Genomic DNA, 17,814 nt, shown 5'->3' on the forward strand with positions numbered 1-17,814 from the left:
GGCACTCAGTACATGTCTCCTGAGTAAATAAATGTTTATCTATTTTCATGTACAACATCTAGAACTTTCCCTCAAGCATCCCTCTTGTCCCCGAAGGAATCCTGCCCATTATTAATCCTAAAGAGAAATCCCTGCTTCCACTTTATCAGCGTGAGTCTCCTGTCCCCAAGAGCTGGGAAAGCTGAGTGCCCTCCTCCCCCAACCCCTGTACGCTACAGAGAAGCACGGACAATGGCCTGGTTTGGAGAAAGGTGAGGGTCCCACCTGTTTCTTCTTTAAGATCCTGAAAAAATTTCTGATTGAAGATGAAAGCCACGCCGCTAATCTCTTCCACCTTGGCCTCAGCTGTGCTGTTTCTGTTTATGAAGTTGGCGGTGATCGCAATAGCCAGCTTCCCACGGAATTCTTTTCTTCTGAACCCTGTGGGAGGAAAAGAGGAAAAGTGGGTCTTTCTTCTGGATTTGGTGTGAAAACTGGAAAAGATTACTGAGAAAGCTATTCTCAGATGGCCCACAGGCCAGTGAAACCAGAACTTTGGATCTAGAGAACAGGGGACAGGCAGAAATGCTGAGGTTTGTCCCCGAGGAGAAAACCCGCTGGAGGCCTTTCAAAGTCAGTGGGATTTTTTCCTTTTCTAAAATTAATAGGACCAATTATCCCTGTTAGGCTTCCACAAACAAAAGGCTAAACTGTGCTTCTCCAATGGGCAATCACAGGGCTCATCCTTTAGAGGATGTGTTAGGCATTGCTGCAAGGTAGTCTCATGAAAGACCCATCTGCACTTTAAACTTATACAATTAAAACTACGTTGTCAGCATTTCTCATGTTTCCCCCCCCCCTTTGAACAGTAGAATTATGAGACTGAATTCCTGTGCAACAGAGATTTTAACAAATTTTCTTTCTACCTCCAGTCCATAGTGACTGGCACTTAGTACACACTCAATAAATGTATAATGAATAGATGGAATTCTAACTTGCAATTATTTTAGTTCAGTGATTAATCGAGGTTCTTACAGTTTTCAATGGTATACATTGAAATCGCTTTTTAATGGCCATAAGAATTCTGCACCCAATTACAATATGGGTTATTTTTTCCTCCCACGCCGACAGGCAATTCCAGGACAGCAGCTGGGTGTCCTACACTTCAACTCAATTCTGACACCATCTACTCAGAGATGGCATCAGATCCCACAGGTTAAGGGCTCAGTCCCACCAGATTGCCCTCCACTTCAGAAGCCAATTATAAGCCCATGTTGTCACCTGTGCTTCTGACTAACCAGCTATAGATTGTAGGTTCAAGGACTCCCTCGTTGGATTTGATTAATTTTCTAGAGTGGCTCTCAGAACTCAGAGAACATCTTACTTCCTAAACAACTCGGGAGCAGCCAGTTGGAAGAGATGCTTAGAACAAGTTATGGGGAAAGGGCATGGAGCTTTCACGCCCTCTCCAAACAACGTGTTCACCAACCCGGAAACTGTACCCTTTGGGTTTTTGTGGAGGCTTCATTACAGAAGCTTGATTGATTAAATCACTGGCCATTGGTGACTGAACTCAATCTCCAGCCCCTCTCCCCTCCCAGGAGGTCAGAGGGTGGGACTGAAAGTTCCAACCCTCTAATCACTTGTTTGGCTCCCCTGGCAACCAGTCCCCTCCCTTCCTTAGGTGCTTTCCAAAACTCTCTTCATTAACATAAACTCGGTGTGAAAAGGAGCTTGTTATGAATAACAAGACACCCATTTCACCCGTATGGCTCTGAATTGATTTCAGGAACCACGGACAAGAGGCCAAATATCATAACAAAAAATGCTCCTATTTGCCCTTATCGCTCAGGAAATTCCAAGGGTTTGGGTAGCTGTGCCAGAAAGGAGACAAAGACCAAATATAATTGCCTTATTATAAACCACAATATCACAGGCAGTTACACAGAGGATCACAAGCAGGTGGTCCCGTTTCAGTGGACCACCTCCTTCTAATCAGCTTTCTTTTTAGCATCTGTCTTTTCCTGTAGTCCTGAACTTCCCCTCCACCCCAGGTACTGCTGTTTACTTTGCTTAATGCAAGGCATTTGTCTTGCTAGCAGACAGAACCATTGTCTTCAGCACCTGTGGGAATTCCCCTCACATTTGCTTACCATACACTGAAGCCTCATGGCGATTCCCAAACTTCTTTGTCAAAAATCCCTTTGACTAAAAACCTTGGGTTGGGATTCCCTGGTGGCGCAGTGGTTAAGAATCCGTCTGCCAATGTAGGGGACACGGGTTCGAGCCCTGGTCCGGGAAGATCCCACATGCTGCAGAGCAACTAAGCCCGTGTACCACAACTACTGAGCCTGCCTTCTAGAGCCCACGAGCCACAACTACAGAGCCCGCATACAACTACTGAAGCCCACGCACCTAGAGCCCGTGCTCCGCAACAAGAGAAGCCACTGCGATGAGAAGCCCGCGCACCACAAGGAGAGTAGCCCCCGCTCGCCATGACTAGAGAAAGCCCACACGCAGCAACGAAGACCCAACGCAGCCAAAAATAAAATAAATGAAATAAATAGATACAAAGAAAAATAACCTTGGGTTTCTATTCATTACTCCCTCATTTTGATTCTTCATTAGACCTTTGTGGAAATGGTCAAAATGGCCACTAGTCTCTAGTATCTAACTGGGGTGATTTTGCCCCCCAGGGGCCTTTGGCCAAGTGTGGAGACGCTTCTGGTGGCCACAACTGAGGGTGCCGCTAAGAATCCTACAACGCACAGGACAGTCCCCACCACAAAAACTGGCCCCCAATTGCCAATAGTGCCCATTGGGAACCCTGCTCTAGTCTGCTTACCTGGTCCTCAGTTGCTCAAGTGGTTCTCCCCCTTCCTGCCCTGCTTTTCATGTTCACAACGTATCAAACCATCCCTCACAGCTGAGCATGGATCCTGGATTTTTATATTCACACTTACAGTTTTCTCAAACCATCAGAATGGGCTCAAAAATTCTAACAGTACAGCATTCAGGTTGGCAGCTTAAATTTTTTTTTGTTTGATATCCGTTATTGAATGCTTGGGTCGGGGGAGCGGGTATGGAAGTGAAGAAAGAGGAAAGGAGCAGCGGGTCTATAGCAGGTGGGAAGTGCCTCAGCTAGGCAGACTACACATCCTGAGTTCTGTGAGATCAGCCCTAGTTTAGGGAGGGTGTTCTGTCCTCAGAGAAGGTGCCCTCCCCAGCAGACATCTGCAGCCTGCAGCCCTTGAGCAGGGCAAGCTCAGAAAGCAGACCTGTCCCCAGCCCAAGAGACGCCATATGGGACCACTCTGTCCTCAACCCAGGGTCTTAAATTAGTACAGCTGGCGCAAATTAGTATAACCTGTGCACCAATTAACCTTGGGGCTGGGGTGGAGGTGATTGAAGGCATTTCTCGGCAATGGCGTTTCTTCCTCTCTCAACCTGACTAGATTCTTCCCTAAAAACATGTTAACGCTTCCAAATTTAGAAGTAGAGAGGCACTGTTTTGTTCTTTGACAGTTTGGGCAAAACTTATCTTACTGCCCAGCGGTGAGCGTGCTTTAAAGTTATGAGAAGAGATGGGGTCCTCCTTCTGGGGTATTATACTTCACGGTAAACCAGTACCATGAAGAGTAGGAAACTGGTTCTCTTAGTTGGAAGAAGTAAGTATGAAAGCGCTTAGCACCATGGCTTTCACACTGGCAGATGCTCAGTAAATGTATGTTGATTTTTTCTTTTAATTTCCATGGATGGTGTCTTTCTTTTATAAAACATTTTTACATTTTCCCAGCCCTTATAGCAATGTTCTGAGAGGTTCTATTATTATCCATATTTTATAGTTGGGAAAACAGAGGTTCAGAAAGAATTAAATGGCTGTTCTCTAAACACTCAGCCTCAGGCACAGCAGGGCAGTCTGGCCTTCTATCAAGACCCCCATCCAGCTTTGGCACCTGCCATCTTGCCCCCCTTCTCCACACCCTTCCTGATACACCCTTTCCCACTCCCATCCCTCCATCCTCAGCCCCAAGAAGAAGAAGAGTCTTCACCTTCCAGCGTGTTCCTGCGGCCATCGGCTCCAATGATGACATCAAACTCAAACTCTGACAGAGAGTGGTCTGCAGGGAGAAATTCTGCCCGCCAGCCAATTTCTGCCAGGACAGAAAAGTGAGATGAGTTGGCAGTGAGAGATGGCAGGACAGAGTGATTACACGCTCTCTGTGTTGGTCATGAGAAATGGATAATGCCACAGGTATGGGCACCCCAGACAGAGGCTCCAGCGGAAAGACCCAAGCTGTCCAGATTCACACTTGAATTTGGAGTCCTTCTGGCTTTAGTTTCAGTTCAATCCAGGACAAGGTAAACCAGCAGTGCTAACTCCACGCCTGGTTTTACTGGTTTCTATAAAGGGTGGGAGTCTATCCTAACGATCCTCACACCAATCTCACTTGCACCTTATTTATCTCAACAGATTCTACCACGTTCTCTCTGTATCCCCCCATTCCTTGGTCCCCTCCCATTGCTAAACAGAACTAAAAGCTTGTGCAGGGTATAATGAAACCAGCGTGAATTACTACTTTATTATGCTCAAACGTTCTTGTTGGGCAATACGTTGGGCAAAACGTTCTTGTTGGTCTTTTATGAAACCATTTTCAGGTGCAATCTTGCTGGTTACCCATAATTAGGATTTAACACCCACTAGGGGTCTGCGAAAGGTTAAGAGCACACAGGTCTCAAAGTTAAATTACAGCTGCTGTCCTGCCGCAAAAGCCAACTAACACCTCCCCTAAATTCTCAATATTCTGGACAGAGGATGGGAGAAATCAGAGTTGTAACCTGCATGTGAAACTATGAGGTCTCTGACATGAAGCTGGACCAAAAACTGAAAGCCCGGCCCAGCAGCAGAAGAGTTTGATAGTAAGTAAGATGCAGAGGCATCATGAACAAGCTCTCTGACCACGATGTATATAAAAGATCAGAATTTATATAAATATACTAATAGGAACAAGAGATGAATTACTAAATAAGACATACCCACAATGGGTGAATTCTGTGGTTTGTAAATTATTCTTCAGTAAAGCTTAAAAATATTATATACTAAATAATATTTTGAACATTTATTTCATATTTGCTCTAGAAACTTCACTTTCTTTACTGGATTTTAAAATATCATGTGGGTATAATAAGTGTATCCACATATCTATGTGTGTATACACACAGCTTGAAGAGTATGCGAATGAACTTTATCAGACAACCGAATCTATGACTTTTTCCTACTTACTACTTAGACTTCATCTGTCAAACTGCTGCCTCGTAGTGACAGGGTAACCAAATTATATGTTAAATACTTAATAACAAATCCCCTGGGAGCTGAAGAGCAAAGCTCAAGTGACAGCAATGGTCCACAAAGGTAAAATATCCGCTGATGAAATTATGCCAAACAGCTCTCAATAAGAATAACCTTAACAGGAACATCCTCTAGGAGCTGCAAATATGATTTCCGTTTTGCAATATCGGATTTCTAGACCGAAAGGAAAATTATACTGTACTTTGATTTTCTTGATCTTCAGGAGGCTCTAGAACCTTCACGAACTCCACATTCACATGGATTTCAACCCCCAATATCAAGGCCACCTTGAACAGGATGAGCTGCAACTGACGAATACCTGAGGGGAAGAAATGAACTGTCAGGAGCAATGTCTGAGTGTCTCCTGTATACAGAACACTGTATTATCACTGCTCAATGATTTCTGAGCATAGCAATATAGAGGCATGCCTCATTTTACTGCTCTTTGCTTTATTGCACTTCCCAGATATTACATTTTTTACAAATTGAAGGTTTATGGCAACCCTGCATCAAAGCAAGTACTCCCAGTGTCATTTTTCCAACAGCATTTGCTCATTTTGTATCTCTGTGTCACATTTTGGCAATTCTAGCAATATTTCAAACTTTTTCATTATTATTATGTTTGTTATGGTGATCTGTTTTCAGTGATCTTTGATGTTACTATTACAAGAAGATTACAACTCACTGAAGGCTCAGATAATGGTTAGCATTTTTTGGCAATAAAGCATTTTAAAATTAAGGTATTTACATTGTTTTTTAGACATAATTCTGTTATGCGTATACACTGAAAAGACTATAGTATAGTGTAAATATCACTTCTATATGCACTGTAATTCATGTAACTCGCTTTATTGGGATATTCGCTTTACTGAGATGGTCTAGAACTGAACCTGCAATTTCTCCAAGGTATGCCTGTACCAATAACGATCATTACTGAGCACTAATTATGTGCTAAGCGCTCTGTGTTCTCTCATTTAACCCTTCCAGTGGCCCTTTGGGGTAATTATTCTCATTTTATTTGTTTTCTAATGAAAAAAAATTTCTTTTTTTTTTTTTTTGGCTTGCTGGATCTTAGTTCCCCAACCAGGGATTGAACCTGGGCCCTTAGCAGTGAAAACATGGAGTCCTAACCACTGGTCACCAGGGAATTCTCTATTCTCATTTTAGAGATGAGAAATTAAGGCTCAACAAGCCTAAGTGACTTGCTCAAGCTCACACAGGAACAAAACTGGAATGTGGACCCAAATCTGTTTCCAAGACTGTGCTCTAGCTGTTAGGTAATCCTATAATGATGGTGGCTCTCTCTTTCCTGCCTCCTTCCTGAACGGGGCTGTGGGTTTGATAAAATGAAGATGGAAAGAGGCGTAAACAGAGAGACAGCAAAGAGCCAATACGTAAAGTCAGAGGGCAAACGGCTCACCCTATGGGCGACTCTACCTAAGCTCTCAGCCATCCAGGGTAAGGGGTGGGGTGGTGACTCCTCCCCACAAAGCTGGGCTCATGGTTTCCCACCTCCTACCCACTCTCCTAAACTCCCCCAAGGAGTGGCTCCTTGTTTCTCTATTTTGTTCCTGCCACTGAGCACAAATGGGCATGGCTTCAAATACATTTGTGAGAGCATGAAGTTTCAAATTATCTGTGGGTCCCTCTGTATTTTGTGGGCTTCGCTCATTTAACATTTATTGAACAGCTACCATGTGCCAGGTGCCATGCTAGGCCCAGGAGACATGGAACACTGTCTAACAGAGGAAACATGAGTAAACAGAATGGGGCAGGGCTTGGGGGCTGGGGGCAAGGTGGGTTGCAGAACAGGCCCTGAGCGGCAGGCAGTCCTGAAAGCCAAGGGAGGAGGGACCAAGATACCAGATCCCATGGAGAGATTAAGAAAATGAAGACTACAGGAGGCCAGGGCACGGGAGGTTGGGAAGCTTCTGGAGAGAATTTCTTTAGCACAGTGGCAAGAAGAAATCAGACCACAGTGGAAGGTGGCATGAGTAGAAAGTATAGGCAAAGTCTATGTCGCCTCTTTCTAGAATAAACACTTTGAGATGAAGAAAAGTAATGGGCTCTATCAGAGGACTGGAGGGCAGTGTGAGGTAAGGGCAGGTGAAAAGGAGGGAAGGAAAGCAAGAGGGCCTAGAGTTGGAGAGGAAGTGGCCAGCTCGGCCTCTGGCCTCGGGGTGAGAGGAAGGAATGGGTACTCGGGGAGAGGCGAGGGTAGGAGGAAGGAGAGGGGGCTGGGATGGGGAGTGCCCATCAGCACTGGGAACTGGAGGAGGATGCTAACACAGGACGAGTGGAGAAGTGCGGAGCAGGGCGGAGGACCAGGTCACAGCTGGGGCTGGAGACCATGGTCAGGCTGAAAGGAAGCCCATCAGCTGGGGCTTAAAGAACCCAGCCCACCTCCTGCCTGGAAACAGGCCGTGGGGGAGGCCTGGCCTCTCCTCAAAGTTTCAACGTTCTTAGTCTGTCTGGTTTTGGCACCCAGTAGGTGCTCAGTAAATTCTCCCTGCCTCTCTCCTCGCGGGTATTAGAGCTGCCCTTGACAATGATCACTCTGAACGTTCGAATCTCCATTCCAGAGCCCTGCCAGTGCTTCTGCATGCTGGCATATTTCCAAGGACTAGGGGTTAAATGGGGGCCCCATTAATGAGGCAGTGAGGGGCTCCCGGCCGTCAAGGCAGCCTGGCAGCCTGGGACCTCCCGAGACCTCCTGATGCCCGGCTCTGCCTCTCAGCAAGGCTCGATGGGAAAATGGTGCATAATGTTGTCATTCTAAATTGGTACCAATATACATTCTTCTGTGGGTGGTGAGGAATATCTGGAAAGCTGACACTGCAGCTTTCTGGGCAAATCCAAATTTCTTTCCAATGGACTCTTGGAATTTTCTCATCCCGGAGTGGGAACAAACCCTGGGCCACTGCTGGTAAGTTCTCCGTATCTGACTGAATTACACCGTCTGGCTGATAATTCTCTCCAGTTGTTCCCGCCCTAACCCTACACCCTTTTCCCATCAGTGCCTGTCCTCATAAGAACATGGCTCTCAGGGTTCTCCTTCCACTCACTGGTTGAGAGACTGCAGCTCTGAATTACTTCTGGTTTGGGGATCCCGGCTGCTTCTTGCTCACTGTACCCCACTGAATGCAAAGCACTTCCTGAGCACCTACGACCTGCCAGGCACAGAGATAGCACATTTCACACGTGACCTCATTTAATCCTCTCGGCCCTCCTGGTAGGCAGGCATCAATCATATTTAGGGGAGACAAAACTGGGGCTGGAAGAAGATAAAGAATCTGAGCCAAGTCACACAGAAAATGGACAAGACAGATTTTGGACCCAAATCTGTTCAAATGCTTGAACTCTCCCCACAGTATTAACTTCCCTTTTATGAGTCATGATTGCTGTATATAAAATGGCTCAAAACCTCCTCCCTGCAAAGCATGAGGAGGGAGGCTGCTCTTCCAAAGCCTGTCTGCACAGATCTTGCCTTGAGAGGCCCAGGCCTAAGTAACGTCAGAGCTGGAGGCCTCAGTGCTCACCTTGCCCCACCTAAGCATTCAGGGATGGCCCGGGACATGAAATCCACGTTCCCAATTCCTTTTCTTTTCTGGATGAACCCTCATCACGATGGCCTCTCTCTTTTTAAAGTTCAGGGAAACCTGGTACAGGATCTGTCAATGGTGGCATTCCTCTGTTCTAAAACCTGCCCTGGTTCCCCAAACAGGCAACACGGTGTCCCAACTCCTTTACCTAAGAGGTCCCTGACAACCTGGCCCATTGAATGGTTTTATGTGGCTCCCTCTTCTGAGCTCCTTTAGCAAGTCTGACTGCTCTATTAAAGCACACTTTATTATTGACAAAATCTCAGTGAGTTTTCTGAGGGTGCAGACTCTGTTACTTATCTCTGCCTCTGTTTCCCATATTTCATTCATTCATTCAACAGAAGTCTATTGAGCATCTACTATGTGTCAAGTACTCTTTTATGCCCTGGAGATACTCTGGTGAATGAGACATACCATGATCCCTGGCCTCATGGTGCTTCCAGCCCAGTGGGGCACAGCACAGGGCCTGGAATTAAATGTCTGCCAGTTGGATGTGTGGAGCCCCCAGAGACCTGCAAGATGAAATATCCTGGGGTCTCCACAATGTGGAGATATACTCCACCCAGGGTCAGCCCCCTCCCCACATGGGGTGTCACCAGTGCCTCCACTCACTGATATGGTCGATGGAGCCGGCACAGAACTTCCCATAGAACTTCTTGGCTCCCAGGCCTCGCAGGTCATGGATGGTGAAAGGCCAGAGGTGCAGCACGTTGTTCCGGGAGAAGGTGTCCCTCTTCTCCACCACGACCACTTTGGCCCCCAGGTAGGCAAGTTCAATGGCAGTGCGCAAACCACACGGTCCTCCCCCAATGATGAGACACTGCAGAGGGGAGAGAGGAGAGAGACACTCAGCAACCTCTAGCCTTGTAGACACAAGCCCCTAGTCAGCAGTGTAACTGGGGAGCAAACCCCCATCCACCCAAATCAACCAGTGAGTGCAAACCGAGCACCTGTTAGGACCCGCCATTCATCCATCCAATGTACATTACCTGTGGGCCTACCACACACCAGGCACTGTGCCAAACCCCGTGAGGGACACAGAGGTAAAAGGATTTGGGGGAGGCACAGTAAGATACACGTGAGGTTCAGAGTTAAACTGAACTGGGCTTAAATCCCAGCTCTGGCATTTAACCTCTTAGTTCAAGGTGGATGGAGAGGAGGATACTTTGGGGGAAAGGAGAGAAAAGAGACAAGGATTAGTCTGGAACTAGACGCTGAGAGTCTGAAATGTCAAGCGAAGGAGTATGGTCTTGGTCCTGTAGGCACTGGGGCCATGTGGGCAGAGGTGACAAAACAGGATTCTGTTCAAGTCCCATGCTAGGTCTCAATGGACCCTGTCACGTTGAACAAGACAAGGGTCCTTCCCCAAGGAAGCTACAGCCACTTAGGAAAGAAGGGAAGACACATAATGACCTACCGAACTAGTTACACTGGGCAAAAGTCCTTCCATTCAAATAAAATCTTATGTGCAGCACCAATCCAATAAAAACGGGAAAATGGTGATATTCTGGCTGAGAGACAACCCCGCGCAGCCGCCTGCCCTACTCCCAAGCAATTCCTGAACCACCTTCAAGAGGCAGGAGTTCAACTGGGGGGTCTAACTAACTGGGGATACCCCAGCAAAGTCACAGGGAAGGAGATCTGCACCCACACCCCACTGCTTGACATTGCACAGGCATCTGGAAACATCCCTTCTGCTTGGGATCAAAACTTATCTTAAAAAATGCATGCCCCTTCCCCTTGCTATATTCCATCATCCAGTTATCACTCATCTGGGGCCTCCAGACTCCCAAAGGGGAACTGCAAATAAGCATATCAGAAGCTCCCACACCACAATCAGTGTGGCTTACTCGTTGGAACCTCCCAGAGAGTTGGTGGAAACTCTGTTAGGGGAAATGAAGTCACCGCTGAGATACAATTCACTCCAGAGACAGGGAGCGGGTATGCAAATCCTTTTGCTTCCTTTCTGGTTGGAGCTGACTGCAGAGAACCAGCTCCCCCAAGCCCAGCTTCCCTCTTTATCTCACACCCCAAAGAGCTCCTCTGGCTCAGACATAGCCAGACCATGACGGGCATTTCAAAGCAAGGCTCCAAACCCCGACACTCTGAGGTTGGCTTCGGGGTTAAGTCTAGATTCACTGCATTTCTTTGCAGTTAGCGCATCTTTTCCTGTTTGCTGAGTTCTGTCACTCCCGGGCCAGGGATGGAGTGGGGTGGGAGGATGTGGGGTGAGGAAGGGCAGGAAGGGCAGGAGGGGAGCCCTCCTGCATCCTTCTATCATCCACCAGGCCTGACCCGGCACCGCTCCCGGGGCAAGGCAGGGGATCCCATTCCCACCAGTTGGGGGACTGCTGTACATTTCTCATGCAAACAGTAGCTGGCGTACCATTTCTGACCCTCCAGGCTAAACCTGAAATCCCACTGATGAAAGCTCAGTTTTCCCACCACCCTGGGCGCCAGCTCATACTTCGGGCCTGAAATTTCAGAGACGTCAGTCATACCCAAAGCAAATACCAATGGGCCTAATTACATAAAGGGAGAAAATTCGGTACAGATGTTATCAAGACAGGAGAGAAGGCTTGTTGGCCAAGGCCAGGCCCGTTCCTCTAGGAGCACACTTGTTATGATTAACATGGGAACTCGGAGTTCTGACAAGAAGCCGAAAACCGCGGCTGCTACGTGCCTGGGCAGAGGAGCGGGCGAGAAGAGGGCTCCCCTGGCCTGCCCATAGCTGACGCTCTGGATGGCGAGCATAGTGCAAACAGACCACGAACGCAAAGCGCTGTGATAAGTCAACCCAAAGGAACTCTCCACCTTTCCCAGACGCAGCCGGGCTTCACTGCTAAGGACTCAGTGCCAAGGAACAAAATTTTTTCATTAAAACTCAGCCCTGAGGCCGAGCCCCAAATTAGATTATACATTCCTCCCACAGGCTCTGTCCTTAGTGCTACCCCAGAACTAAGCTCCACGTGTTATAATTATCTGCATCTGATTCCCAGGCCAGTGTAAAAGCTCCTCAAAAGCTGTCCCCGTGTCCAGTACAGGGCCTGGCACACAGGAGGCCTCAATAAAGAACTGATGGATGAAGGAACTTCCCACACCCTCACGGCCCACCCAGTTCTTGCTGTCCGTCTGTAACCAGGATGTTCGGTTCACGTCAGCTAGGGTTTATGCCTGCATTTCCCACCCAGGCTGGGGGAGCTGGAGTCTGCCAAGGCCACCAGGATCACGGATGTCAGCAGATCTGTGTGCTCAGGCGACACAAATTTATTACGCAGTGGGGAGCAGGGCAGATCCAACACCAGCAGGAAGTCCACTGTATAGATAAGCTTGGCAGTGCTTAGACCTCCACATTCGTGGAGAGAGACAAACACCACATGGAAAGATCATCTCTTTATTTATCAAAGGGTGGGAAGAGGGGATGAGGGGCCTCACCCACTGTCAAGGCACAGGGCTGGGGCAGCCCCAGCTCACACAGGACCCCCTGTGCCCTCCCAGGGGAGCCCCACAAGCACTACCCACTTCTTGGTGACACGGTGCATCTTCCAACCCCTAAGTGGGTAGGTGTTCTGGGACTGGTGCCAGGAATGCTAGAAGGATTGGTCCCTGGAGGGAGCCGCTGAGCGGAGCAGGGGCTAAGCCAGGGTTAGCCGTCTGGAGGCTTGATTTCCACTTCTGAATTCTGCCTCCAGTTTCCTTGGGGGCTCCGTGTGCAGACAGCCCAGTGGGGTGGGGCAGAGAAAGCCAGCACTTGCAGGCAGCAGGCAGACCAGGGTCTGCCATTCACAAGCTCACTCACCCAGGCTCTGCGCCTCACTGAAAAGGATGATTATAGGATCTAAACTGTATCACGCTCAGCACTTTCTACTTGCGAGGCACTGTCCTAATCATTTCATGTATTTCATCCTTCCAACTGCCTTAGCTATGAGATAACTGTCATCACCATCTCCACTTTGTACGTGAGGATACTGAGGCATCAAAAAGTTAAGCAACTTGCTCCAGGTACTGTTAGTACCCCCATATTTGAGCTAAGAAATGGAGGCAAAAGAGGGTCAGAAATTGCTCCAAGGTGGGTCACCTAATGAGGAAGTGGTCAAGTTTGGACACGAACCCAGGCAGGGTGGGTCCAAAGCCTGTGCTCTGAACTGCTTGTCTGACCGTGAGGATGGACCGCAGGGGGTGTGGTCAGGATGAAGGGAGGCCAGTTTTCGCTCCTTCCCTGCACCCAGCACACGTGGGCCTCCTGAACGGAGCTGTGTTCAGCCTGAGTGCACAAGGCCTCTGCACAGAAGGCCTGAGCCTGTGTCTGAGCTGAGCTTCCCTGGGATGGAAATTTACAGGCTGGACGAAGCTAGAGCCCCTGCAAGTCCTGGGAAGCCACTCAGGCAGGTGCCACGGCAGTGGCGGTTTGGGCATGGACAGTGGCAGCCTCTCTAGTGCCTCCGGAGACCTGGCAGCGAGCTGAGTGACACAAGGTCACGTGTGGTGCCGTCTCCCTGGTAGTGGCAGCCCTCCCGGCATGCTGACCCGCAGGCCAGCTCCCTGGGCAGTGCTCTGGTTCCAGGGACGTGCCCTCACGTTTCCCGGCGTGGCTTCCCAGGCTCACCAGCTCTTAGGGCAGGCCACTTATCTAAACCCAGGCAGGAAGGCCCTGACTGTTACTGGGTTACCACAAGTAAAAACAGCTCATTCAGAATCGCAGGACAGAGAGTCATCAGATCCTAGGTGCCTTCCACATGCTAGTCCGGGGGGCCTGCCCCGGGGGGCCTGGCCTCACAGCCTCACGGTGCTAAGTAAGGAGGGCTTATGAGAGATGCAGCCACTTATGGTTCGAGCCGAGGATGGAGACATCTCTGTGAGGGGGGGCCCAGACCGGGCTCTTCACAGCAACTTCAAGGGCCACTCTGGTGAGGAGCGAACGCTCATCTGACTTGACACGGCCCTGCCCCTGCCCTGGTCTGACTCTCTGGTATCTGGGTCACACCCAGTTACTTCTGGGTAACAATTACCATCACTTACTAACCTCAGAAATTTACAGAGAGGAAATGAAGAAAGATATCCTGTCCTCCCTGCATGCTCTCAAAAAAATAATATGAATTGCTCTGAGAAACATTCCATTCCTCTCTGTCCCTCCCTTTCAGCCTGAGCCGGTCCTCTAACCCTTGTATGAGCAACTGTAACCAGTGACCATGGGGTCTGGATTTTCAGGGACAGTTTCATTTGCAAACATCCTGTCCCTGGGTCTTGTAAGTACACTCAGATTGGACCCCCTGTTTCGGAGTCAGAAGTACAATTATCAAGGCTGTGCTTCCTGCCCCTGGGTGCTGTTCATACCTCCTGTATCTCCCCCCATCTAAGGCATGAGTTCCCTGAATTTCCCCCAGGCCCCCACCAACAGAAGAGATCAGCAGCCCACGACTCCTTTCATTTCAGATGCCAAAGTACGTCATCAACAGTGCCAACTCTGTCCCACCTTTGCACGTGCCTGTCCATCCCATATTGGGAAGAGCAAGAGTAGTGACAGTATTGATAATAGCAGTAATAAAAATCAGAGCTCCCACTTACTGCCTGCTTCTACTGTGCAAGAACTGTGCTAAGCACTTTGTAATATAGGCACCTCATTTCTTTCCTACAATAACCCTGAACCGGGCATATTTGTCACCATTTGGCAGATGAGAAAATTGGAGTTTAGGAAGGTTAAATGACTTAACCGTGGTCACAGGACTAGGTTGACAACTAACCTCGGATACCAGAGTTTGTACTTGAAATCACGACCCTATATAAATTCTTCCAGGTTACCTTGGGCCTTGTGTGGTAGTGTTAGCATGTTCCCTCCTCAACTAGATAGGTAAGACCATTGAGACCGCTCTGTGGGATGGCAGAGGATGCAAGAGAAGGTTCCTGTTCCCAAACCTCAGGAGGCTGTCTGGTTGGGAACTAGAGAAAGGGAAACAGAGACCAAGAATGCTAGATGGTTTGGGACCACCTGTGGCTACTGGAGACATTTGTGGAAGGGACAGATTTGGTCAAGAAAGGGTACCTCCAGGACACAGCCTATGAGAGAACCCACCGCAATGAGAAGCCCGCGCACCACAACGAAGAGTAGCCCCCGCTCGCCGCAACCAGAGAAAAGCCCGCGTGCAGCAACGAAGACCCAACGCAGCCAAAAATAAAATAATTTATTTTTTTTAAAAAAAAGACCCTACATGACATTGCCCTCCAATTCCCCTTCTGTCTTCAGCTCCTACCCACCCCCTTCCCTCTCTGCACTCCAGCCTAACGGTCTCCCTAAGCACACACAGGGTCTTTTCGCTTGTTTTGCACTCTGCCTGCATTCATATATATATATATGGCTATTTTATAATACAAAAAAGGGAATATATTGCAGAAAATATATAGGACTAGTTTTATTTTTCTTCATATTAACATCCAGCTTTCCAGCATTTTAAAATTTATTTATTTTATTTATTTATGGCTGTGTTGGGTCTTCGTTTCTGTGCGAGGGCTCTCTCCAGTTGTGGCAAGCGGGGGCCACTCTTCATCGCGGTGCGCGGGCCTCCCACCATCGTGGCCCCTCCTGCTGCGGAGCACAGGCTCCAGACGCGCAGGCTCAGCAATCATGGCTCACGGGCCTAGTTGCTCCGCGGCATGTGGGATCCTCCCAGACCAGGGCTCGAACCCGTGTCCCCTGCATTGGCAGGCAGATTCTCAACCACTGCACCACCAGGGAAGCCCCTCCAGCATTTTAAACGTTTATAAATATTCCCAGAATCTACTTGTATATTTTTCCATGATGGATTTTTTTTTTCCTGTTTTCAATCAAGTAGCTTTACAATATTTTTTGCAATATCTTATTATAAAAATTTTCAAATAAATAGAAAAGTTGAAAGCATTTTAGTGCACACCCAAATACCCACCACCTAGATTCTATGATTAGATTTTAGTCTCCTTGCTTTATCATATATCTATTCATCAATCCACCTCTCTACCCATTCATCACTTTAGCTTATTTTTTGGTGCATTTCAATGAAATTGCTGAATCAGTACATTCCTTTCCAAATACTTCAGGATACAAATCTAATTAACTAGAGTTCAATAATTATTAAAGTTCTTCAAACCCTCTCAACATACACAAAAATACACTCAGAATGGTTTAAAGACTTAAACATAAAACATGGCACCATAAAACTCCTAAAAGAGAACATTGGCAAAACATTCTCTGACATAAATCATACCAATGTTTTCATAGGTCAGTCTCCCAAGAAAATAGAAATGAAAATGAAAATAAACAAATGGGACCTAATCAAACTTACAAGCTTTTGCACAGCAAAGGAAACCATAAACAAAACAAAAAGACAACCTACAGAATGGGAAAAAATATTTGCAAATGATGCAACTGACAAGGGCTTAATTTCCAAGATATACAAAATAGTTCACGCAACTCAACAACAACAAAACAACCCAACTGAGAAATGGGCAGAAGATCTAAAGAGACACTTCTCCAAAGAAGACATACAGATGGTCAATGGGCACATGAAAAAATGCTCAACTTCACTAATTATTAGAGAAATGAAAATCAAAACTACAGTGAGCTACCACCTCACGCTGGTCAGAATGGCCATCATTAAAAAGTCTACAAATAACAAATGCTGGAGAAGGTGTGGAGAAAAGGCAACCCTCCTACACTGTTGGTGAGAATGTAAATTGGTGCATTCATTATGGAAAACAGTATGGAGTTTCCCCAAAAAACTAAAAATAGAGCTACCATATGATCCAGCAGTCCCACTCCTGGGCATATATGCAGACCAAACTATAATTCAAAAAGATACATGCACCCCTATGTCCACAGCAGCACTATTCACGATAGCCAAGACATAGAAACGACCTAAATGTCCATTGACAGATGAATGGATAAAGAAGATGTGGTACATATATACAATGGAATACTACTCAGCCATAAAAAAGAATGAAATAATACCATTTGTAGCAACATGGATGCAACTAGAGATTATCATACTAAGTGAAGTAAGTCAGAAAGAGAAAGACAAATACCATATGATATCACTTATATGTGGAATCTAAAATATGACACAAACCTATCTATGAAACAGAAACAGAATCAGGGACATAGAGAATAGTCTGGTGGTTGCCAAGGGGAGAGGGATGGATTGGGAGTTTGAGATTGGCAGATGCAAACTGGTATATATAGAATGGATAAACAACAAGGTCCTACTGTACAGCACAGGGAACTATATTCAATATCTTGTGATAAACCATAATGGAAAAGAATATGAAAAAGAATGTACTGGGTTGGCCCAAAAGTTCATTCGGGTTTTTCCATAAGATGTTATAGCAAAACCCAAACGAACTTTTGGGCCAACCCAATATATATATATGTATAACTGAGTCACTTTGCTGTACAGCAGTAATTAACACAACATTGTAAATCAACTATACTTCAATAAAAAATAAAAAAAGAATACATTATTCAAGTTTTTTCTTTTCAGGTAAAATTTACATACAAAAAATGTACACATCTAAACATACCATTTGCTGTGACAATTTACAATACGTGTTGCTTCTTATAGCATCAGTTTTCTCCCCATCAATGGTCTTTCTTCAGTGGACCTGGTGAGTTCTTGTCCCTGGGCTCTGGTGCTGACATCTTGGTGTACACTGTTATCAGCAAGGAGCTTCTAGTCACAGGGGAGGGCTTGACCAGCCAGCTGCCTTGACTCCCTTTCCTCCCTTTGGGAGAGCAGTAGCCACAGGCCCTTCTAAGACCCCCCCCCCAAAAAAAGGGTGTGGAGGAATCTCACATTCCTTTAGGAGAAATAAGGGAAAGAGCCTTCTGAGATGGGCTGAGTCTAGATATATTCAAAG

General features: G+C 47.0%; 1 protein-coding gene across 13 annotated transcripts in view; it reads right to left on the reverse strand.

The window, feature by feature from the left end:
- MICAL2 (microtubule associated monooxygenase, calponin and LIM domain containing 2) overlaps positions 1-17,814 on the reverse strand; it is a 222,047-nt gene that overhangs the window by 126,705 nt on the left and 77,528 nt on the right. For all 13 annotated transcript variants that reach the window (XR_014231383.1, XM_082341338.1, XM_082341347.1 and 10 more), the window contains exons 4-7: positions 9,544-9,751; positions 5,532-5,648; positions 4,032-4,133; positions 265-420 (exon numbers count right to left, since the gene is read on the reverse strand). Coding sequence is in view for 12 of the 13 variants with exons in the window: in XM_082341338.1 (XP_082197464.1) it covers positions 265-420; positions 4,032-4,133; positions 5,532-5,648; positions 9,544-9,751 (583 nt within the window). In the remaining variant the exon portion in view is untranslated. The remainder of the gene's footprint in view (positions 1-264; positions 421-4,031; positions 4,134-5,531; positions 5,649-9,543; positions 9,752-17,814) is intronic.

This window comes from Balaenoptera borealis (genome assembly GCF_965194805.1).
Source record: "Balaenoptera borealis genome assembly, chromosome: 11".
In the NCBI taxonomy this organism is placed as follows: Eukaryota; Metazoa; Chordata; class Mammalia; order Artiodactyla; family Balaenopteridae; genus Balaenoptera; species Balaenoptera borealis.